Source organism: Symphalangus syndactylus, chromosome 22 (assembly GCF_028878055.3).
Source record: "Symphalangus syndactylus isolate Jambi chromosome 22, NHGRI_mSymSyn1-v2.1_pri, whole genome shotgun sequence".
NCBI lineage: Eukaryota > Metazoa > Chordata > Mammalia > Primates > Hylobatidae > Symphalangus > Symphalangus syndactylus.
The window spans coordinates 21,308,574-21,331,571 of NC_072444.2; the positions used below are offsets into that span (position 1 = coordinate 21,308,574).

At 59.2% G+C, this 22,998-nt stretch overlaps 2 protein-coding genes across 3 annotated transcripts; one reads left to right on the plus strand and one right to left on the minus strand.

Moving 5' to 3' along the window:
- Positions 1-39: 39 nt before the first annotated feature.
- On the minus strand, positions 40-13,638 carry CLCNKB (chloride voltage-gated channel Kb). Of its 2 annotated transcripts, none has more exons than XM_055262509.2 (20): positions 13,540-13,560; positions 12,835-12,941; positions 11,740-11,868; positions 10,764-10,892; positions 9,371-9,510; positions 8,987-9,064; positions 8,825-8,903; positions 8,162-8,287; positions 7,706-7,790; positions 7,493-7,594; positions 6,788-6,872; positions 6,340-6,513; positions 5,839-5,908; positions 5,566-5,676; positions 4,971-5,184; positions 3,583-3,716; positions 1,829-1,917; positions 1,594-1,674; positions 845-931; positions 40-495 (listed from the first exon to the last, which is right to left on the minus strand). In XM_055262509.2, the coding sequence occupies exons 2-20, from the start codon at positions 12,932-12,934 to the stop codon at positions 448-450; spliced, it is 2,061 nt and encodes a 686-aa protein (XP_055118484.1). In that variant the 5' UTR covers positions 12,935-12,941; positions 13,540-13,560; the 3' UTR covers positions 40-447. The 2 variants fall into 2 exon arrangements, with proteins under 2 accessions (XP_055118484.1, XP_055118483.1); XM_055262508.1 differs by having other exon boundaries at positions 58-495; positions 1,594-1,677; positions 13,540-13,638.
- LOC129472118 (protein FAM131C-like) lies at positions 13,352-22,883 on the plus strand. The gene is made up of 9 exons (XM_055261548.2): positions 13,352-13,453; positions 13,561-13,611; positions 14,989-15,106; positions 15,366-15,460; positions 17,391-17,426; positions 17,725-17,818; positions 20,590-20,772; positions 21,038-21,148; positions 21,940-22,883. The coding sequence occupies exons 1-9, from the start codon at positions 13,352-13,354 to the stop codon at positions 22,191-22,193; spliced, it is 1,044 nt and encodes a 347-aa protein (XP_055117523.1). The 3' UTR covers positions 22,194-22,883.
- Positions 22,884-22,998: the final 115 nt, after the last annotated feature.

Sequence of the window (22,998 nt, forward strand, 5' to 3'; positions counted from 1 at the left end):
AGGAGCTCCAGTCCCAGACCAGCAACCTTGCAGCTGAGATGAGGGATGGACAGCAGCTCTGGGAACCAGCTTTATTTTTCTCAGGAGCCTCTCACTGGGAACCAGACAACCCCACAGGGCATCTGTGCCTGCCTTTGGTGACAGCGTACTCCAATCTCGTCATTGATTAATGTGATGGCCAGTCACTGAGCACCTGGCAGATGCTGGTTTTCCATCTTCTCACACTCAGCTCTGTCCAAGGTGGGATTTGTCTTTCAATGCAGGAGCCATCGTCCCACCCAGGATGAGCCATCTTCTTCCGGGCTGGGTTAGAGTTGCCTGTTATGCCAAAGAATGGAGCTGGGCTGGAGGGAGGGGCAGGTGGTGATGGGGGAAGAGAGGCAGGGTCTCAGCCCAACCTCAGTACCAGGGCAGCTGGGGTGCCCTGTTTCATCTTGCTGGGCTGGCTCACTTTTGGGCTGGTGGATTTGTCAGGTTGGAAATTGCTTTCTTCATCTAGAACAGAGAAAGGGGGTGGAGATGGGGGGCGTGTAGAGGAGGTTGAGAGGGGGGCTCCAGCATTTTTGGTTCCCCTAAGGGTGGTTTCTGGGTGAATAGTAGAGCCTTTGCCACCCCATTGCACAATGGGGTCACTGAGGCAGAGAGGGGCAGGCTGGCCACTGGCCAGAAAACAAGGTAGGGGAGCCAGGCCCAGTGGCCAATCTGGGCCAGGAAGAGGGACTCATCAGTATCCTCTGAATCCTCCCAGGTTTGGATGGGAGCATGCTGGTGTCCCCCCACCCCACCTCCCTAGCCTTCTCAGGCATAGGTCCCCTGCTTTGCTCTGCCCCCGGGACCCTGGTACCTCCACCCAGGACACGCAGCCCACAGCTCTGCCCCGCGACGTCACAAAGAGGGAGTGAAGGTTCAACAGCTCAAAGAGGTTGTGTGCCTGGATGGGGGATTTTAGGAAACACTGGAGGGTAGAAGGCGCCCAGCCCACCCTCTGGCCCACTCTGCCATGCCTCTGAGCCAGGAAGCGGGGCGGGGCCTGATGTGTGTGGGAGACAGGAGACCCAGGCCTGCAATGTCCAGTGTGGCCACTGGGGGATGCCAGAGTCCGTGCAAGGGTCTGGGCGGGGCCGCAGGTGAACAGGACCTAATATCCAGCACCCTCCAGCAGCACAGAGGGGGCGGGGCCATCTCCAGGTCCCCTGTCGGCCTCTGCCCCTCCCCAACCCGTGTGCCAGGCTCTGTCCTGAGTGGCTAAGTCGTTTGTCCGCGATCACACAGGGAGAATGTGGTGGACCTGAAATTGAAGCGCCCGTGTGCCTTGGTGCAACTCCACTGTCTTTCTCCACCCAGAGACTTCCATTTGCCACTCTCCCACTTCCCTCATCTCTCTGCATCATCCCCACAACCCTGGCAGTGAGGGGCGACAGGGCAGGAGCTGCTTTGCCCAGTCTGCTGATGAGGACACAGGCCCAGGAGGAGCAGGAAGCAGCATAAGACGGGCGGGGGTGGTTGGGAGGGGAGGCTGGAGCCTGAGCTCTTCATCAGCTCTTCCCCCACCCAGGGGCCTCGTGTGTCACACTCCGCAATTCTCCCCGTTACCTCATGCAGAGAAGTCTCTGGGGACAGCTTCAGGGTCACTGGTTCTGTGGGGCAGCCCCCAGCCAAGATGTCCTGGAGACACTGCTGGGGGTGGGGAAGGGTTACAGGTGCAGGGCCGGCCTCCCCAGGATGCCTCTCTCAGACTGCCTCTCTCTCAGGAGATCAGCGGGTCCCTCCCCTTCCATCCCTGCTGACCCACCCCTGCCCCATCCCCACACCCCTCAGGAGTACCCACCTGGTGTCCAGGAGCCCAGGAAGGAGGCTCAGCCTGGAGGGCCTGCACCAGCTGGGCCCTCTGCACGATGCCCACCAGGATCTGAGAGTCTGGCAAGTGGAGAGGGAGAGAGAGCCACAGGGAGGCGCGTTAGGAAGAAACAGGGACTCACATTTGCTTAGCACCTACTTAGCCAAGAACTGTTCTGGTGTTCCTATGGGGCTATTGTAACTATTGTCACCCATTATAAAGGACAGGAAACTTTGGCTCAAAGGCACAGAGAGGCTAATTGTCTTGCCCAAGGTCATTCAGGTGTGGTAGCTGAGGGTGGCTGAGTGAGGCTGCCAGGGAGCCAGGAGGGACCCTGGCCACCACTGAGATCCCCCACATTGCAAGGCCTCAAGACAGGAGCAAGCTAGGGACACCCACACGATGAAATCTGTGTGTCAGGGCTGGGCTTTCTCATTCGTTTCCCAAGAAGCTTCATATTTGGTGCAGCACAGTGAAGGTGTGAACCCAGGGAGACACTGTTCTGAGGTCCTACTGTGTGCTGGGGCCTTGGCAACTTCATTCTGGCCCTGGGGCATCAATGGCATTGTCGGATATTTAGTTTTGAGGGCCCAGCTTGGTGTTTTTGCTTTCTGTTGAGTGGAATAAAAACTTGACACCTAGACATATAAATGCCCCCCTTCCCTTTTAAATGAACACTGAAGGCTATTTCTTGGGTGAGCAGTGGGGTCCCACAGCCTGGGCCTGTGTTGGTTGGAGCACTTTGCTGCGGCTCTAAGGGTAAAAGAGGACTTTGTCTTTGTCTTTGAGGCTAATTCTTTCTTTGCTCCAGGAGGTGAAGGCTTTTGGTGGGGTCATCCGAATGCAAACATTTTCAGATGAGATATTTGGCATGTTCCACAGCATAATGCTAACGGTCTTCCAATTAGTGGGGGAAAGAAGGGCCTAGCATTTGGAGTGAGAACGTCTGGCAATCCTATACTCTCTTGATCCCTACTTTCAAGATGATGAAAATGCAGTACATAGAGCTTAACTGGTATACTCACAGTTCTTTAGCTCATAAATGGCTTTATCCCTCTTGGGGTGGGCATAGGGGTGACCCATATGGTTGTACAGGTTGCTCACTGCACAAGGTGCCTGCCCAAAGTGCAAGTGGAGACCAAAATCCAGCTGTGGTGTGCTTGCCAGGTGTGCACCTTGTCTCATTTGCACAGGGAGACACATGGGCTGACAGCAGCCTTGAGTGAGCAGGGTTACCCCCCAACCCTGCCTTATCTTCTAAATGCAGATACTGGACTTGTACCCACAGGAAATGATGCTCTAGTTAAGGTTTCCCCAAGAAATGAGTTCCATGCCTTTTAATAAGGGCCACCATGCTTTTGTCTTTAAAGAGATGTTTTCCTTATGGCAACAAGGATTTGGGGGAGCGGACTCATCTGGGGAATGCTTAAAGGGAGGCCTGAAGGGAAGCTTCTGGAAGACCCTGGTGGTGTCCCCATGCTCCTACCCCAGCAGCTGCCCAGGGACTGCCTTACAAGCACCCGCTGACTCTCTTTAGACATGTCAACCACCCCAAGGGAGGGTGGCCATGATTTCCATTTTACTGATGAGGAAACTGAGGCTCAGGTGAAGTGACTTGCCCAAGGTCACACGGTTGGTTGCTAAGTCACAGAGCCTGGATGCAGATCCTGTCTGCCTGACAGGTCCAAGAAGGAGGCAGAGGGCATCCCTCACCCCCGACTTCCTCCTCCCTTCTGGCTGGGCACCTGTGCTCTCCACCAGGGGATACTCGGCCACGTCTGTGGAGGTCACAACCTTGACCACCTCCTCCAGCGGCGTGTCCTTGGCCAGTGTGTTGATGCTGCGGTTCATGAAGTGCTCCACCCTGACGCGGTGGGAGCTGCAGGCAGAGGGGCTCCCATCAGGTCCCGGAGGGAGTCAGGGATGTGAGACCCAGGCTGGCAGGGGGATCTGTGGGGAGCTTTGCTTGAACCAGGGACCCATGGCTCTGGAATGTGGGCAGGGCCGGAGAGGTTCCTGGAATGAGGGACTCCTAAAACCCACAGTGAGAGGAAACCTGGGGACCACGTCGCTGATGACCCAGTTCCGAATTCCCAGCCCCCTGGACCCCCATGTCCCCCAGACCAGCTCCACTTAAGCCTGTTTTACCCAGCAGCCTTCCCTGGAGAATTTAATTTGAATAAAAAGTATATGCGGCTGGGTACGGTGGCTCACGCCTGTAATCCCAGCACTTTGGGAGGCTGAGCCACGTGGATCACTTGAGGCCAGGAATTCAAGACTAGCCTGGCTGACGTGGTGAAACCCCGTCTCCACTAAAATTACAAAAATAATCTGGGCATGGTGGCACATGCCTGGTCTGAGCTACTTGGGAGGCTGAAGCAGAAGAATTGCTTGAACCTGGGAGGTTGAGGTTGCAGTGACTGAGACTGTGCCACTGTACTCCAGCCTGCAAAACAGAGTGAGAGAGATTCCATCTCCAAAAAAAAAAAAAAAAAAAAGTATATGCCTCCCCCAGGGAAAAAAACTTGAAAGTCTGGAAACCACTGGGGTAAGCAGCCCCATTTTCCAGATGGGGAAACGGGTTCAGGGCAAGGCAGCAGCTTGCTTGTGTTTGCGGCGGGGCCTCAGACTCAGGGACTCTCAGAGCCTCTTTGGTCTGCTTCTCTGGCGCCAGAAGCTGCTCTGGTCCCATCTGGTTGAGGAAGGACTTCAAAGCCCATTTCCATTCTTGTTCCATCTCCTGCTCCCAAAGTCCCAGCAAGGACAGCAGGAGTGGGGAGAGGGGAGGAGACCTCTCGGATCTGGTGCTGACTCTCTGTGTCACCTGGAGCAAGACACGGCACCTCTCTGAGCCCCAGTTTCCTCAGCCTGTACATGGGGCAATACTCATCCTCCTGCTGTGAAGCCCAGCTGACCCCAAGACAGACACTGAGGCCTCAAGGCCAAGGACTTGCCCAAGGTCACCCGGGGCACTGCAGAGAGTGGAGATGAGAGCACTGCTGTGTGTCAGCCCCTCCCAGCCCCCATGTCCGAGGTCAGCTGCGGTGGTGTTTCTTTCTGGAGGTGCCCTTCACCCCCAGCCCTACCCGGACACTACGACCCTTTCAGCCAGCCTGAGGTGGGCGCCCCTCACCCGATGTTGCGGCCCAGAATCCGTGGCAGGTATGGCAGCTTCTTGACAATGATGGTGCCATCGTAGAAGGAGGGCTGGCAGCTCTGTGCGATGGCGTTGGCCGCCAGCACCGCCATCAGCACAGGCAGTGCATGCACTATCTGGCCGGTCAGCTCAAAGGCCAGCAGCGCCGTGGAGATGGTGTGGGTCACAGCCCCTGAGAAGGCTGCAGCCCCTGCAAGGGCAGACGCAGGCAGGGCAGCTCAGGCCAGGAGCCAGCCTCATGTTAGGGCAAGGCTAGTACGGCTGCGACCAGGGGCTAAGGTGTGATTTGTAAGAGGCTACAGCCCGGGCACTGTGGGAAGTGCCCAGTGCCTGGGCTTGGTGAGAGGAGAGGGATAAGGGAGGCCGCGGGGCTGGGGACAGGACAGGAGCCATGAGGGAGTGATGGGCCCCGGGGAATGGTGGGGCTCAGGAGGGACAGACCCCTATGAGGGGTGCGGGGCTCACTGGGGTTTCAGTGACTGCTCTGTGCCCTGTGGAGCCACCGGCCAATTCTTCAGGTCCAGCCCAGCGCCACGACATTGCCCACCCAGCAGGGCCCTGATCCACTCACCTGCCAGGGCATACCCCCCGGGCATGATGGGATTGGTGATCCCTCCAGCCACGATGCCCTCAGGGAAGATGAAAGACAGAGTCTCCCCAAAGAGGCGCCCGATAGCAGCTCCTGGCCACAGACTTAGGGTGAAGGGGAGCCAGGCTGACCCGTCCCCCACAGCCGTCCATCCCTGAGGACCATCCTCAGTACAACCTGGGGAGGGTAAACCAGAAGCCATGGCCCTGCCCCAAGAACCCCGAAACTCTCAGAACCTCAGGACTCCAGACTCACCATAGACGAAGATGGGCATGAAGTACCCAGCTGGGATGGGGATGGTGGTGGCCAGAATCAGCATCCAGAACTGTGGGAGTGGGGAGCCCGGGGCAGAGGTTAGAGGCCGCTGGGCAAGGCGTGGACAAGGGAGGACAGGACAGGGGACAGGGGAGTGTCCTAGAGAGAAAGAGGGTGCCGGCCATGCACCCATTGCCAGAGTCTGGCATTAGGGGAGGGTCCTCACCCTGAGAAATGCCCACTGTGTGCCTGGCACTGTGCCAGGTACATTCCTTTCTTCCTCCTCAGCCTTCCCAGTAACCACCCCATTTTAAAGATGAGAAGACTGAGGCCCAGAGAGCTGAAGCCACTTGTCCAGGACCATGCAGTGGGCAGGGGGCACATCAGGAAGTATGGGTGGAAGGCCTGGGCTCCATGCCACCAGCTGCGAGAAGGCACCCCCGCCCCTCCCCACCAGAGCTGGTCCTGGCTCTGCGCACACCTGGGGGCCAGGGGGCCCACCTTCATAACCAGGAAGAAGGCAAGGGTCCCAAAGATGGTGAACTGCGGGTGGTACCATTCCCACCACAGGTGCTGGGGGTCAAGCTCCTCAGGCCAGGGTGGGCTGGAGTTCTGGGTCATCAGTGCCCAGGAGTGGTTGTTGAACAGCGAGTCCAGATGCTGCTTCATGGACAGCTGTGGCGGGGCAGGTGGGAACTGGACATGAGGGGCCCCGAGCGGCAGACCCCAGCCGCCCCCGCACCTCCTGACCCCGCCTGGAATCCTCCTCTGCCACTTCCCAGAGCAGGGCCTTGGGCAGGGCTCTGATGTCCCGAAGCTGTAGTATCATCTATAAAATAATGCTGAGGCATCTCCCTTATGGGGTATTGGGGGGATTAAGTGAGATGCATGCAAAGGGGGCAACAAATAGGGCTTCCCCACTCCTGCCACCCCACTCAAGGCCCCTTACCCGAGATGCTAGGAAGCGGCCGGCACTGGGTGGGTAGGTGATGGAGGCGAGAACCAAGGTTGCCAGGGCGGAGTATACAGGCTTGCTGTGGGGGGCGGGTTGGCTCTAGGGCTGGCCCTCCCTTTCCCACATCCCAAGGAGAGGGAAGCAGGGCCTCGCCAAGGCAGGATGGCAAGGCAAGGACTGGGGAGGAGGAAGAGCAGGAACGGGGGACATGGATTGGGCCAGCTCCAGGGGACAGAACCTGTGGGGTCAGCCCCACACTCCTGGGTATTTTTAGGGGTAGAGGCTGATTTAGAGGAGAACTGGGGCACAGGCAGGCTGGGAGGGAGGACAGAGTGGGGCCAGGCTGGGGCAGGGCTCATGCACCTGAAGCAGGAGGACTTAGCCAATGCCATGGGCACACATGGTTTAAAGGGAGAGGGGGACCAAGAAGGGGTTAAAGGTCAGTGAGGGGGTTGGGGTTCACTGAGGGGGTATAGACTCCAGGAGATATGGGGGCTAAATGGAGAGGTTTGAGGCCAGTAAGGTAGTGGGGCAGTGACTGTGGTTACTTGTAGGGGCTGTTAGGGGCTCCACATGTGGGGCATGAGCTAGGATGGGCTTTAGGGGCTCAGGTGGCGGGTGGAGCTTTCTACATAAGGTTGGGAGTACGGTGCGGGGGGAGCTCACTGAGAGGTCCCTAGCCCTTAGCCCGGAGCCTACCTGGTGGCCAGCAGTTTGGAGCTGAACCGATTGTTCCTGATGAAGCCAAAGAAGATGCGCTGACAGAAGAGGTAAGCACAGCTCAGGATGCCGCAGACACCCCTGGGGAGCATGGAGACAAGAGTCCAGAGCCTGACCGCAGTACCAGGGGCCGCAGTCCAGGCCTGGGGGGAACGTCTTTTGGACTCTCAGGGGCCCAAGGCACCCACTCACCCCAGCGCCACAAAAAAGAAGATCTCAGGCAGGTCGAAGGGAACATCCACCTGGAAACTGGTCTTGTAGAGGGAGGTGATGGTCTCTGGGGAAGGAGGGCAGTGGAGAGCCGAGATGGCGCTCCCACCCCACCCAAACTCAAGTCCCAGACTAACAGCCCAGGGTGGAGGGGGTGCCAGGTCCTGACCGGAATCTGTGTCCTGGCATTCCAGGCCCCCACAACCAGGCTCCTGCCTCTCTGCCCAGCTTCATCCCTTCTACCCTCAGGGCCCCTGCCCTTCATGCTCAACACAGGTCAGCCCCTTCCATCCTCCCAGAAGGAGGTGGGAACAAGGAAGAGGAAAAAGAGGGAGAGAGAGGGAAAGGAAGAGCAAGGGGTGTATACAGGGGAGAAGGGAGGGCCCCCTCGCCCTGGCCCCCAGGAAGGGCCAGGGTCAGGCAGCCCAGGGGGCTCACCCTGCTCGCTGTTGAAGACCGCCAAGAGCCGGAACACGAAGGCCCCACAGGTGGCGGCAAAGAAACCCCTCCAGTAATCCCAGACAGAGAAGTGGGAAGACATGACCTCGATGCTGAACAGGACGCCTGGGGGCGACACTGATCTCAGGTGGGCCCCCACCCCCACCCACCTGTGACTGTAGGACCCCCTCCCCATCTTGCCTCCTCCCTGACCCATCTGTCCTGCTCTCCTACAGCCCAGACAGTGACAGACAGGAGGGGAGGGCAGGGCATGCGCCCTGGGCGGGGAGGACCCCACTGCCCAGAGACCCATCCAGCCTGGAATGCGGGTGTGCGCCCTCTCACTATCGCGTGGGGACGGTTGCGATCTCCATTTTATAGAGGAGGAAGCCGGGCTCAGAGAGGCCAACGGGCCAGAGTCACACGTGGATTTCAATCCCAAGTCTGTATAATGTTACCCTGAAGCCTCTCAGCACCGCCAATCACGTCACACACCACCCCCCTCCCCCGGTGGGGGGCGGTGACTGTGCCCAAGGCGGGGCTGAACTAAGAACTAGAATGAGCCCCAGCCCCTCCTCCAGGCTCTCAGATGGGCCGAGGGAGCCCAGGGTGTCAGGGGAGGAGCTTGAGGGACCCAGGGGGCGGGGCATGAGGGAGTCTCACCGCTGAAGGGAGCGCCAAAGACTGTGGCCACGCCCACTGCCGCCGCTGCCACCAGCATTTCGTTTTGCTTGCTCTTGTTCTAGTGGGATCCGAGTCCAGGGCTCAGCGTCAGCCCCTCCCTCCCCACTCCCATTCCTCTAAGGAAGCCCCCGAGTCCCTAACCTCAGGCTCCCCGATGGTCGTGGTGCGCACACGGCCCAGGTAGGCAGCGATCATTACAGACAGGTGCACGAAAGGGCCCTGCAGAGGGAAGGGTGGGCCCAGGGCCCAGGTGAGGGCAGCAGACACAGTCTCACCCCGAGGCAGCACGGTTTCCCCGCCACACCCCCTCCTCCATCTCCCCAACCCCCAGGGCTGTCCTCAGATGGCTTTTGTCACACTCCAGGGACCTGGCCTGCCTCTTCCCCCAAGACTGAGCTCCTCGAAGGCAGGGACCAGCCCAAGTCCCCTCTGACCCAGCTTTGGTGGGGTGATGGGCGTGAGGCTGGGGTGGCTGGGGTGGGTAGGGTGGGTAGGGTGGTTGAGTGCCCTCACCCCTGCCCATACCACTTTGCCGAGGAAGAGGGTGCTGCCACAGGCCAGGGTGCAGCACATGCCCACCACCTTGGCCCCAAAGTTCTTGATATCCAGGTAGTCCTCCAAGATCACACCCGACAAGATGGTCTTCACCTCCGGGATTCCAGAACCTTGGCGGGGGTGGGCAGGGCCAGGAGGGGGACAATCTCTGGATTAAAAATCTCAACACTCTACCCGCGCGGTGTTTTCACGTTACGATCTCGCCAGATCAGCAGAACCCTCTGAAGTTAGGATTATCTTCCTTTGGGGACAAGGTCTTGCTCTGTTGGCCAGGCTGGAGTACAGTGGTAGGACCATAGCTCAAGGCAGCCTCAGATGCCAGGGCTCAAGTTATCCTCCCTCGTCAGCCTCCTGAATAGCTGGAACTACAGGCGGAGACCACTTCACCCACCTTATTTTTCTAAAGAGATAGAGTCTGGCTATGTTGCCCAGGCTGCTCTAGAACTCCTGACTTCAAGCGATCTGTCCGCTTCTGCCTCCCAAAGTGCTGGGATTACAGGCATGAGCCAGTGTGCCCAGCTGGGTTAGGATTCCTTTGTTTGTTTGTTTGTTTGTTTGTTTGTTTGTTTCAGACAGGGATCTCACTCTGTCCCCCAGACTGGAGTACAGTGGTGCAAACACTGCTCAGTGCAGGATCGAATTCCCCGGCTCAAGCAATCCTCCCGCCTCAGCCTCCTGAGTAGCTCGGACCACAGGCACACGCAATCATGCCCAGCTGATTTTTTTCTATTTGTTGTAGAGACAGGGTCTCCCTGTATTGCCCATGCTGGTCTCAAACTCTAGGCACAAGCGATCCTCCTGCCTCAGCCTCCTAAAGTGCTGGGATTACAGGCATGAGTCACCGCACTCAGCCTAGGGTAAGGTCCTTAAGCTCATTTAGCAGATTTGGACGCTGAGCGTCACAGAGGGAATGTGAGTTCTTCACATTCCTCCCGCCAGGCCTGGCAGAAGGCTGTGGCAGCATAGGGGAAGCCTGGATGAAATCTCAGGCCACCACTGAGTGAGCCTTGAGCTCCCCTCTGCTGGCCTCGAGCGGGAGGCAGGGCTGAGCGGCCTGGGGCAGCTGTGCCTCCTCCACCAGCCCCTCCCTGGCACCGGCCACTGGAACAGGCTTCACAGAAGAACCTCCCACCAGGCCTCCCATCAAGTCCCAGAGGAGCCCCTGGAAAGCAGGTAGGGCCAGCAGTGACCCAAAAGTCAAGATCTGGCCTTCTTGCTGTGTCCCTTCAGGCAAGCCACACGACTCTTCTGGGCCTTTGTCTGTGAAATGAGGCTGCCGCCTCCCGACTCCCCCCATCAGAAACTCCCTGGGATCTGAGAAGGTTTTGGCCAGTGGGGACTGGCGTGGTGACCGTGGACTCACCTCCAGAGGAGGGCGTGATGCTCTGGGAGAAGCCCGAGGAGAAGGAGACGAGGGCCACAGGGTACACAGTCCAGGAGAGATACCGGAGGAGGGGGCTGTCCCCAATCTCCCCGTACAGCCACTGATGCGCTGGGGACAGCCGCGTATCAGGGAGGCACCAACAGCCTCTGCAGCCCTCGGGGCCAGATGCTGTGGTGGCCACTTACTGACCAGGAAATGGAGTCATGAAGAGGGGAGGACCAGGCCACCCAGTGAGGGGCAGACCCTCAAGAAGAGGCAGGAGTACGACTCTGGATCCATATCCCAGGTTTACCACTGCCTAGCTGAGTGACCTTGGGCAAGCCACTCAGCCTCTCTGAGCCTCAGTTTCCCCATCTGTCAAGTGGGCTAGTGATTGGCTCTCCCTCACAGGCTCATTGAAGACTAAAGACATTAAAGACTAAAGGGCCACTGAGAACTAAAAGACACAGGTATGAAGCATCAAACACCATAACACCATAGTAGGTGCTGCTTCTGGCAGCTGAGGGTCTCCAGAGAAAGTGTTTTAGACCTTTCCTGGCCCACACCCCCTCTTCCAGGGAGGCCTCAGGGTGGAGGCAGGCTGCTGAGGGATGGGGGGCACGGGGAGGAAGCTCCAAGCTTAGTGTTATAGGGAAGTGCCCCCACTCCTGCCCCAGGGCATGGAGGAGGGAAGGAGAAGGAAAGGGGTGGCTGGAAGAGGAGGCAGAGAGCTCAGAGGAGGAAGCGCTCTTAGGAACATTCAGGCCTCTCTCCCTTGTGCAAATGAGATGACTGAGGCCCAGAGAGGGGAGGAGCCTGCCCCGGATCACAGAGCAAGTCAGGAGTAAAGCCAGGACAAGATGCCCACCTAGAGCCCTCCCCCAACCTCCGCTGCACCTGGCGACATCCACCTGGCATCCCCAGAGCAAGCTCGGAATCCCTTGGCCCAGAGCAGCACCTGCCATGGAGGGGTTACCTCGGACCACACTCTCAACAGCCAAGTCCATGGCATAGCTGACCAGGGCCATGAGCACCCCGAGGGTCATCAGGAAGTACCAGTCCTCGCCCAGGCGGAACAGCTTCTGCTTCAGCCACTCCAGGCCACCTGGGGCAGGGCATGGGGTCACGGTACAATGTGGGGCAGGAGGCACAGACAGTCCCATCCTTGGAGGCCAGCTGGGCTTCAGGCAGAGAGGCTGGGGCAGGGGGGGTGGAGCTTGGTGGTGGCCTCTGGGGTAGTTGTGAGGGGGCCCTGCCTCACGTAAGTGGCCGGGCAGGATTTGTGGCAGGCAACAGTGATGGCACAGTGGGTGCCAGCACTGCTGCCCCTACCAGAAAGCCTTTGACCTGCCGACCCTCCGCATCCCTGCCTGTACTGGGAGGTTCCTGGGGGACAGGGAGTGTGGAGGGGGCTGGCAGCTACAGCTTTCACCTGCATCCCCGCAGAGTCCATAGCTTAGAGAGCACCAGGATCTAGCAGACTCCTGCGTGTCCCAGGGCCTGTGGCCCCAGGTATCCTCTAGGTTACCAGCAATGCCCCTGTCCCGCTGGCTGCCAGCCCAGCCTGGGAGCTGGCCCTTACTGGCTGTGGGCACCAGCCCCTGGGGCTGCACTTAGCCTCCTTCTGTGGTCCCTACTTGCTCTGCCCCGTAGCTGAGGGGACAGTCAGGTCTCGAAGTGAACAAGGCACATGGGGCTCCAAGGAAAGGTGCCAAGTGCAGGCTGCCACAGCCCCTTGCTGTGGCCCCAGCTGTCCCAGCAGCTAAGCCCCACGTCCCCTCATTGGCACAGGTAGGTGAAGGAGAGGCCTGGGTGGAGGATGGGCGGAGTGACCAGGCCTTGGGCTGTATCTCCCGAAAGGCAGAGGGCAGATGCCCGGCCCATCTGACCCACAGAGAGTTGGACAGATAGACCCTTTCCCTCCCTGCCACCCAGGAGACTTTGGGCAGTGATGTCCTGGACAAATGCCAGGAGGAGGGTGGTTCCTGGGCAGGGAGGTGGGGTGGGAGCCGGGCAGGAATGATGTCCTGAGTGGTCCCCCAGGGGGAAGGGAAGAGGACCTGGCTCTCACCTCGGACGCCTCGGCGGATGCGGGGACACGGGCCCCACAGCTCCCGCAGAGTCACAGGGTCCCCTGAGGAGCCTTCACGCAGCCCCACCAACTCCTCCATCAGGCCCCTGGGGAAGCGGATAGCGGGAGGGACTGGGGTGAGCTGCTGCACGTCCTCGCGCTGCCTCTAGGCCCTTCCAGTGCTCTCCCCACCCAAATGAAGAGGAAGGATTGTGCGTGTGTGTGTGTGTGTGTGTGTGTGTGTGCGAAGTTATCACACTAGGTCTGTGTGTGCCCTCATCCCTGAGGTTCCATCACTGAGGTTGTGTGCCTGTGTGTGTCATTGTGTGGGATGGGGGTGGGATTCCTAGGTGTCCCCCTGTGCCCAGCAGCAGACTGGGCACAGGCCAAGCACCCAAGCCCTGCTCAGAGCCCCTTCCCCTTCTGTGGCTACCGCTCCCACCCTCCTGGGTCGCTTGGCGCTTCCACTGCTGGGAGCAGTCTCTGCCCAGGGCTGTGACTCTCACTGCAGAGTCCCATGGATGGCTCTGACTCTCCCTGTCCACCCATGAGCACCCCCGACCCAGGCTACAGAGGCAGGAAAACCCCAGGCCCAGAAGGAGATCCCGCCAGGGCCAAAGTGAGGTGATGGCTCCTGCCCCTACCACCCCCCCGCCCTGCCTGCCTGGCCCTGGCAGTCCCCAGCTCCTTGCAGCGACCCCTCACCTGTCAGTCCTCCTGCTGCAGCTGAGCTGGCCCTCCTCTCACAGAGCCTCCAGCTCCCCTGCACCTGGACAGGTGTGTGTTCCAACAATCAACATCCTCCCCCCTTTCCAGCCTGGGCCCAGGGTTTATGGCGAACACTTAGAACGTCCTTGAAAACCGACCAGAACTGCCCAGGCTGGAGCAAAGCAGAGCTGCCAACAGGGAGGGGAACAGGAGCCTCCCCACCCACCAGAGCTGCACAGAGGGTGGTGCCCAGCTGTACTCAGGCTCCTGGGTGCTGCTGGACAGGGGCTGGGGAGGGGAGCTCACGCACACAGCAGGACAGCGAGGGGCCATCTGCTGGGGCTGAGGCTCAGGGCCCAGGGGTCTCAGAGCTGGACATGGAAGGTTTGGAAAAGCACAGAGGGAGAGGGGAGGAGGCTGGGCAGGGAAGGAGAAGGCAGGCCGGCAAAGGTGAGTGGGGTCAGCACGACCACAGCCTCCCTGTGTGCCAGGCAGAGAGTCAGCCTTCTGCCAGATTAATTACCCTGAGTGCCCACGGAAATCCCACGAGGCAGGCAGTGTGATCCCGTTGTAGAGAAATGGCATCTCAGTGAGGTGGGGCTGCCTGTCCAAGATCACGGAGGCCGAGGCAGAGCCAGGATTCCCAGCCCAGGTTTGCCTGGCTCCAAAGCCCGCAGGCCGTGCCACACGGTCCCGTCCTGATGACCCATCTTGTCCAGGGCTGGCGAGGAGGCCGACACCTGGGGCAAGGCAGTGAATTGGGGTCAGGAACTGGGACTTGATCCTGTGTCCAGACCCTCCAGGCTCAGGAAATGCCCCTCAAAGCACATGTCCAAGGGCCAGTGGCTCTGGCTGGGGACTTCTGGGTAATTCCACAGAGTTTGTCCCACCCCAGCAGAGGATGGGAGCACAGGTGTGAGGGGACATGGTGAGGAACAAGCACGTGCCGTGGGCCTGCTACGTGTCAGGAGCTTCACATCTGCAACTCACGTTCTCCTCCCCACACCCTGTGAATAGGGAGAGCCTCGCCATTTTGTAGATGGTCAGAGAGGTGAGTCACTCACCCAAGGTCACACAGCAGAGGCTGAACCCAGCCCCACACTGTGCAGCTCTTCCCCTGCCTGAAGCTCCCCCAGCTCCTGAGGCTGAACCAGGGCAATGGTTTGGGCACAGAACAGAAGAGTTGTGTCTGATGCCACTTTTGGGCAAGAGGTTGGGGACAATTGCCTCCAGTCCTACCCAGGGAAAGCCACTCTCTAAATAACATGATGGCCCTTGAATGATTGTTAAAATCTGGGACCCTGGGCCACCCTTTGCCCCTAGATGCCAGGCAAGTCAAATCAAAATTGAAGGTGTGTGTTGTGGGAGGTGGGATGGGGGTTGCCGCTCTGCATGAATCTGAGCCCACCTTCACCTCGGCCACCCTGACCTGTTGACTCTGCACAGCACCAGAACTGGCTGCCCTGTCAACATCCCGATCCCCACTGTCGGGTCTGGGGCAGCTGCTGGCTACTGTCCCACAGCCGGCACTTCACGTCCACATCCACCCTCACCCCCCAGCCCTGTGAGCACCAGGAGGCTGAGAAGAGGGCAGCCAGGGGGCTCAGGACTCAATGCAGGTCCCTCCCAAACCCACTGCCTCCACATCAGCCCTAATTTCTCCCCTTCCACATTAGTCGCCTGGCAGCAGTAGCGGGGGCTCAGTAGAGAGACAGCAGGGGAGAACCCAGTGCGGCTCTGTGACCCTCACACCATCCGGAGCCCCCGTTTCCTCCTCTGTCAAATGAGCTGAGCCTGAGACCTGGGTCTCTGTCTCATAACAGTGGAGGTCCGGCGCCCAGGACCTGCACAGCCCCCTGCCTCAGAGCAGCTGAGGACAGGGGACGGGGGACGGGGCACGCTGAAAGAGATAGGGCAGGTACAGGTGGGAGCGGGCTGGTGCAGAGAACCCACATTCAGAGGTCACTGAGTCCCACACTACTTTGCAGCCTGGCAGGTGACATGAAGCAGGGTCCCCGCCCTGCTTTTATTCCAACGGTTACACCCCCCACTGCCAGGTACCTAGGAGGGGAGGGAGGCTGTGGTTATTCCTGGCTTCCCAGAGGAACTGTGGGGACAGCTGGGGAGCTAGCAGACCCCCCATCTCCCACCCCTCCCCAAGACACAGGCCTTACCAGCTCACCCCCACAGCCCCTTCCCATGCCTTACCTGGTCTCACTGTCTTCAGCGAGAGGGGAAGGGAGTTTGAAGAGTGAGGATTGCTGGGGGTTCCTTAGGAACGCCAGGCTCCCAGAGTCTGAGGGTGGCTCCAGAAACCCCAAAGGTTCTAGGCAGTCTCTGGCTGGGACCAGCTTCAGGTGGAGGGGATCTGAGTGTTTCCTCAGTGACCACATCCCTTCCCCTTCACTTGGCCACCCCATGCCAGGCGCCTTGGGGTCCCAGCCTAGGTGTACTGGCCTGTAGGCTGAGGACCCACCAAGCACGGGACAGAGGCCAGGGAGGAAGAGACGCCTGCTAAGGTCATCCCAAGAGCCTGGGGCCGACATAGCCTTCTGCACATCCGATGAGAAGGGAGCAGAGGAACGCTGGAGGGAAACAGTGGTCATGACAAGGTTCTGAAAAGATAGGAGATGCGGAGCCGGGCACAGTGGCTCATGCCTGTAATCCCAGCACTTTGGGAGGCCAAGGCCAGCAGATCACCTGAGGCCAGGAGCTCAAGAACAGCCTGGCCAACTTGACGAAGCCCTGTCTCTACCATAAATACAAAAATTAGCTGGGCAGGGTGGTGCACAGCTGTAATCTCAGCTACTTGGGAGGCTGAGGCAGGAGAATCGCTCGAACCTGGGAGGCAGAGGTTGCAGTGAGCTGAGATCCTGCCATTGCACTCCAGCCTGGGTGTAATTCTATCTCAAAAAAAGAACAAAACAAAAAGATAAAAAAAAGAAGAAGATGATGCTTGGGCTGCTGGGGTGCTGACGGCCCGACCCAGTGGTAAGGGGACAGAGGGGAGAGATTGCAGGACAAAGTCCTGAGCCCAAGAGACGTGGCAGCACGTGCAATGCTGGCGGGATGCTTCCGGGCTGATGGAGCAGAGAGGGCACGGTGATGCCACAGCAGAGACAGCAAGGCCCCTAGGAGGAGGGCAGGGATGGGAGCCAGTCCAGGATGGATGGGTGAGAAGGTCTTGGGAACAGCAGGAACAGCTCTTCCTTTGTTGGAGAAGGAGGTGATGTGAGCAAAGGCTCAGGCAGGGTGGTGATTTGGGGTGGAAAGAATTTTAAAAAGAAAAAAAAGAATTATCAGTCTAGATAGATTTGGAAGATGTCACTCAGGGTCACTAGAGGCCCCAAATCCTGGTGCATAATTTCCACCCTGCTCCAGAGTCCGTGGCATGAACCCACTGGATGATATAATTACCTTCTCCCCAGCGGCACTCACCTCCTGCTAAGCACTGCACTCAGCTCTTCTCAGCCTCCATTATGTTACTTAGGCCTCACCACGACTCGTGAGGTGAATGACATTGTCGCCATTTTGCAGAGGAAGAGACGTGTTCGCAGCTGTTAGGAATAGTCTAGGGAAACCAGCTGGGAAATGGCGAAGTCAGAGCCCACACGCAAGCCTGCTCTATAAGCAGCACCCGAGGCCTGTCCTCCCGGCACCACTGTCGCCCCCTCCTTCTTACTCTGCGTGCCGGGGGACACCAGAGCATGACCCATGAGAGGGCAGACCCTGACCTCACAGAGCACCAGCAGGCTGACCCCCACCCCCACCCAGGGCCCCAGGACTCGGGCCATCTCCAGGCACAGCGTGCCAGGCCCTGCCTGATCCTCTCTCTCCTCTTGTTTTAGGACAAACAGGTGGATTTCTGTTGGGATCCTTGGCAGGTCAGTGCACTTGTGTGTCCCCCAGTCTAGCCGGCCCCAGCTGACACCACCGCCCCTCTCTCCCTTGCGCCCAGCTCAGGAACACAGTCCCATCAGCCCTAAGACAAGAATCTGATGAAACACTGGGTGGGGGTTGTCCCGTGGGAGTTGCTAGGATCTCCCTGGCTTTAGCTGCCCTGTCCCTGCCCACTGGCCAGAGGACCTGGTGGGCTGGGAGACGGGGATGGGTGGTGGTACTAGAGGGATGTCGGCCAGCAGCCTGGCCCACCCTGCTCACTCCTCCTGCCCCTTCCTCCAGAGGTGCTTCCAGACAACCAACGGCTACCTGTCCAACTCCAGGTCCCGCCCTGGCAACTACAACGTGGCAGCCCTGGCCACCTCGTCCCTTGTGGGTAGGTTCTGGCTGCAACTCTCCTGCTTGTGGAGAATGCACGGTCCCACCCTAGACCCTGGCTGTGGGAAGGACACGGCTGAGTTGCAAGTGGGAAGATGGCAGCCCTGTTGGATTCTCCATGTTTTAAATGCCAGAGTCCATGCTGGGTTATGCGGGTCACGGGAGGACCAGCGGCTCAGGGTTCTGCTTCCACGGGTTAAACTGCTGGGTTCTCAAGAAGCTCTGAGAGGGTGGCGCAGAGTTTTTCAGATGTCTGTCTGGCGTGGTCTCCCTGCCTGTCTGCCAGTCCCATCATCTTAGTTCAGGTTCCCTGGAAGCAGAGCCTGACATGGGCATGACTGTGCAGGTGATTCCCTGGAGACTGGCCCTCAAGAGAAGCCAGCAGGCAGCGGGGGAGGCAGACAGTCCTGGGGAAGGGGCTCGGCAGGAGTCTAGCTTCACCAGGCTGGTCCCACCGCAGCTTGGGAGCATGAATAGTACCCCAGAATTGATGGCACGCTATGGCGAGAGGCTGGACTTTTTTCATTTTATTATATTTGTTTATTTATTTTTGAGAGACAGAGTGTCACTCTGTCACCCAGGCTGGAGTGCAGTGGCATGATCTCGGCTCATCGCAACCTCCGCCTCCTGGGATCAAGCAATTCTCCTGCCTCAGCTGCCCAAGTAGCTGGGATTACAGGTGTGCACCACTACACCCAGCTCATTTTTGTATTCTTAGTAGAGACAGGGTTTCACCATGTTGACCAGACTGGTCTTGAACTCCTAACCTCAGGTGCTCTGCCCGCCTCAGGCTCCCAAAGGGCTGGGATTATAGGCCTGAGTCACTGTGCCCGGCCAGGGGCAGGACTTTATACTCCCCCATTGCTGACTCACTGGCTGCCCCGGGGGAGGAGTTTGCAGCCTCCTGGGCATCTCTGGGTGAGGTGGCTCCCATTGGCTCAGGGCGGTTCTGCAGATACGGATGTAGGTGTGAGCTCACAGCAGCAGCACCTGAAGCAGATGGGGATGGGCTTGTAGCACAGTACAGGAGGTGTCGGTGATCACCACGGCATCAGGTGGCCCCAGCACGGCCTTCACCTGTCTGTGCATACCCAGCTCTGTGCCATGCCCTGCAGGATCCGCTTCACAACAGCCCACCCAGCTCCCCCGGGACCCCTGGGGCCCTCCCTCCCCACGTTGGCCTGTGCCTTTCTTCCACTCGCAGCACCTTCCTCTGCTGCACCTACCTTTCAAGGGCCACTTGAAGACCCACCTCCTCCAAAACACCTTCTTAGATACCCAACACCCCCCACTTTAGTGGTTGGGAGCGAGATTCTCCCCTTTCTTCCACACACCCATCTTTCCCATTATCCCAGCTCTCTAATTTCCTTTGTGGATACCTCATCTTTCTTATCCTGTCACCCAGGCTGGAGTGCAGTGGTGCGATCTAGGCTCACTGCAACCTTAGCCTCCCGGGTTCAAGCGATTCTCCTGCCTCAGCCTCCCAAGCAGCTGGGATTACAGGCACATGCCACCATGCCCAGCCAGTGTGTGTGTGTGTGTGTGTGTGTGTGTGTGTGTGTTTTAATAGAGACAGGATGACAGGATTTCACCACGTTGGCCAGGCTGGTCTCAAACTCCTGACCTCAAGTGATCTTCCCGCCTTGGCCTCCCAAAGTGCTGGGATTACAGGCGTGAGCCACCACACCCAGCCTCGTCTTTCTTAAATATTGCCATTCCTCACATCATGGCTTAGGAGGCCCGGGTGATGCCCAGATCTGTGTTGTCAGACTTGGTTAATGACAATCCTGAACCGTTGCCGACAGCCCCTCTCCAACTTCCACATCCAACTCCTCTCCTCATAAAGCCCCCAACCCCTCCTGTCTGTCTGCCCAGCCCTTGCCTTGTCTGTTGCTGGGTCCCTGCAGTAGCCCCTAATCCTCCATCTGGGACGCTCTTCCTAAACAGCTGTGCTAACTGGTCACTCTCTTGCTCATTACCCTGCTGGGGCTCCCCACTGCACAAGGAGAACATCTGAGCCCCCCACCTGGTTCTCTCCAACCCTGTTCTGGCCCTGATCAGCTCCCAGCTTCTCCTGCCTCCCAGTCGTAGTGTGGACTCCATGTCTCATCCCAGCTAGTCCTGGACTACACAAGACTCTTACATGCCTTCATCCTCTTCTCATCTTTGAAATGAAACCTCCAGTCTCGCCTCTATCTGTCCAAACCCAACCCACCTTCAAATTCCAATCCCGGGTCCACTCTTCCAGAAGCCTTCCCTGCCTGCTCCACCCACCCAGGTCTCACCTCCAGCAGAGCTGGCACAGCCACAGAGATGCTCTCTCAGAATGTGTTTAATGGATCGTGGAGAATATGGGGGCCCATGAGTGGTCCTTGGGTGGATCTCCTTGGATGGAAGGGTCTGAACTTGGTCAGAAAGGGAGTGAGAGGTGTGGGTGATCTGGGGAAAAAGCACCCAGTGGGCGAGAACTGGGAGTAGGATGCTGGGAGTAGGATGCTGGGAGGAAATGTGGATGCCGGTGGGTGGGGGCATTGAGGGGAGGGAGCCACAGAGCTTGGAGGGCTCAGGGCAGGAGTGAGCAGGAGGCTTTGGAGGGCGTGAGGAGTTAGATGGGTACAGGCCCCTGGGGAGGTGTGGGGCACTGATGGAGATCGTGGTGCACTAACAGAATGTGGGGTACAGGCCACTGGGTGGGCCTGAGGCATGGGGGACAGGCCCTGGGCTGAGCCTTGTGTCAGGACAGTCACCCAGATGCCCTCCATGCCCCAGGGGTGGTGCAGAGCATCAAGGACCACATCACAAAGCCCACGGCCATGGCCCGAGGCCGCGTGGCCCACCTCATCGAGTGGAAGGGCTGGAGTGCCCAGCGGGCAGGCTGGGAGCTGTCCCCAGCTGAGGACGAGCATTACTGCTGCCTCCCGGATGAGCTGCGTGAGGCCCGCTTTGCTGCAGGTCAGCAAGGAGGGAGACTGGCCAGGGCTCTGTCGGGGTGAAGCTGGGTCCTTGGGGGGCCCAGGTCACTGCATGGGCATTGTCTGGGCAGGAAAAAAGAATGGCACAGGGTGGGCGGGCATTAAGTGAGCACTCTTGACCACTGGGGTGTGGATGGGCAGCCCAGAGAGGCGGCCACCCTCCAGCCTGTCCTGGAGAAGCTCCAAGAGGCACCGAGGCCGTCCCCAGCCATGTCGCCCTGAGCTGGATCTCACTGTCCCCCCAGGGGTCGCCGAGCAGTTTGCCATCACAGAGGCCACACTGAGCGCTTGGTCCTCGCTGGATGACGAGGAGCTGCACCCCGAGAACAGCCCCCAGGGCATCGTCCAGCTCCAAGGTACGGCCCAGGGGGTCCGGGGGGCGGGGGTGGGCAGAGTGGAGCCGATGCTGGAGGCCTGCCCATCACCAAATGCAGTGTGACCTCGGTGGAGCCCCTTCCTTTTCTCAGCCTAAGTTTCTTCATCTGCAAAATGGGGCAGTGATCCTTGCCTTGCCCATTGCCCGGCAGTGCCAGGAGCAGGAAGGAGAGAGTGAGCACAGTGGGGGCGGGAATCCAGCGCTTACCACACCGAGGGCTGTGCACGAGGGACCTCACGGAATCCTCACGGCAGCCCTAGGGAGTGGGTCCTGTTGTCCCCATTTTACAAATAAGGAAACAGAGGCATTCAGAGGTTCAGAAACTTACTCCAAATGACAGCTAGAAGCATCAGAGCCGGATCTGAAACTTAGCACCAGGCACAACCAACCACGTTTCTAGAAGCCCAGGTTACTAGTGAGGGCTTCAAGGAGCCTTGGCCCTGGGGAAAGCCTGGGCCAAGCAGCACTTAATCCTCCCTGACAGATGGATAGGGACGGGGAGGGGACAGAGGCCCAGAGGAGCACTGGTTGTCCCAGCTCTCAGAGAGCACAGGCTGCTCCAAGCCCACTCTTAAGTCCTCCGTTTACTGCCTCGAGGAGGAACCTGGGGCTCAGAGGGTTTTGGTGACTTGACCAAGGTCACAAGGCTTGGCAGTCACACAGCTGGATTTGGAGGCAGGTCTTCTGCCCCTTGCCCTTTCTCACACGCCCAGAGAGGGCGAGGAGCTGGATCCAGGATGCCATTCCCCCGTCTCCCCGTTGCTTTTCCAGATCTGGAGAGCATCTACCTTCAGGACAGCCTTCCCAGCGGCCCCTCGCAGGATGACAGCCTTCGGGCCTTCTCCTCGCCTGGCCCCTCCCCTGACAGCTGTCCCTCACCTGAGGAGCCCCCCAGCACCACTGGCATCCCGCAGCCCCCCAGCCCAGAGCTGCAGCATCCGTGGCAGCTGCCCGGGGCCCAAGGACCCGAGGGTGGGACCCACCTGCCGGGCTCCCTCCCCTCCATGGACAGTGGCTCCCTCTGAGAGGAGGACGAGGTGTTCTATAACTGAGTCGGGGGCTGTGCTGGTCCGGCACCTGCTCACACCATGACCTCGCCTGATGGGCAGCCCAGGCATATCTGGACCCCGGGGTCCAGGGCAGAGCATCTCTTGACACCTCGGGTAGGCACAGGGTAGGTGTGGCAGGGATGGGGCCAGCGCTCATGGTGGCCTCTCTGTGCCTCGGTGGACCTGCCCCAGCAGTGGGAGCCATAACCCCCTCCCCCTTCATTACTTCACTCAGGTGGGCACCTTCCCCTGCAGGGTGTCTGCCCTCAGGGAACTCAAGGACTCTCAGAGACACCAGGGCAGCCTGGCCCAGAGGAGCAACAGCCAGGTCCCCAGGAGGACAGCCACGGACAGAACTGAGACTCACTTAGAGCGGGGTCTGGGAACCCTGCCTGTACCTGGGGTTCAGTCCCTCCCCACTCTCTCTGTGTGTCTGCCCCCCAGCAAAGGTGGGGTGACCACTTCTGGTAGCTAAGCACTTGCTCCGTGGCTCTCCTCACCAGGATATCTGTCTCTCTGGAGTGTCTGTCTGTCCCTCCCTCTCTGAACCTGCTTCCTCCGTGGCCCCTGCTCCTCACCCCTGGGCGCCCACTCCCCCTCCTTGCAGCTCCCTCCCATCTCACTCAAGGTTCTGTGAGGACATTAAAGTGGTGGATTCACCCTGGATGACCTTGGCCTGGTCTCTGCTGGGGAAGATGTGACCTTGGGCCCCTGGACAGAGTCTGGAGGGAGTCAGGGGGGATCCTTAACCCCAACACATACACAGCCGGTCAACCTGGGC

Excerpts from the sequence above, each read along its gene's own strand:
- CLCNKB (XM_055262508.1), bottom strand. The coding sequence starts at position 12,934 with ATGGAGGAGTTGGTGGGGCTGCGTGAAGGCTCCTCAGGGGACCCTGTG. Across the intron at positions 5,909-6,339 it reads CCTTCTTCCTGGTTATGAAG|TTCTGGATGCTGATTCTGGC; the intron begins GTGGGCCCCCTG and ends CCACTCCCACAG. Across the intron at positions 5,677-5,838 it reads CATGCCCATCTTCGTCTATG|GAGCTGCTATCGGGCGCCTC; the intron begins GTGAGTCTGGAG and ends GTCTGTGGCCAG.
- LOC129472118 (XM_055261548.2), top strand. The coding sequence starts at position 13,352 with ATGGATGGCTCTGACTCTCCCTGTCCACCCATGAGCACCCCCGACCCA. Across the intron at positions 15,461-17,390 it reads CGCTGAAAGAGATAGGGCAG|GACAAACAGGTGGATTTCTG; the intron begins GTACAGGTGGGA and ends CTCTTGTTTTAG. Across the intron at positions 17,819-20,589 it reads GGCCACCTCGTCCCTTGTGG|GGGTGGTGCAGAGCATCAAG; the intron begins GTAGGTTCTGGC and ends TCCATGCCCCAG.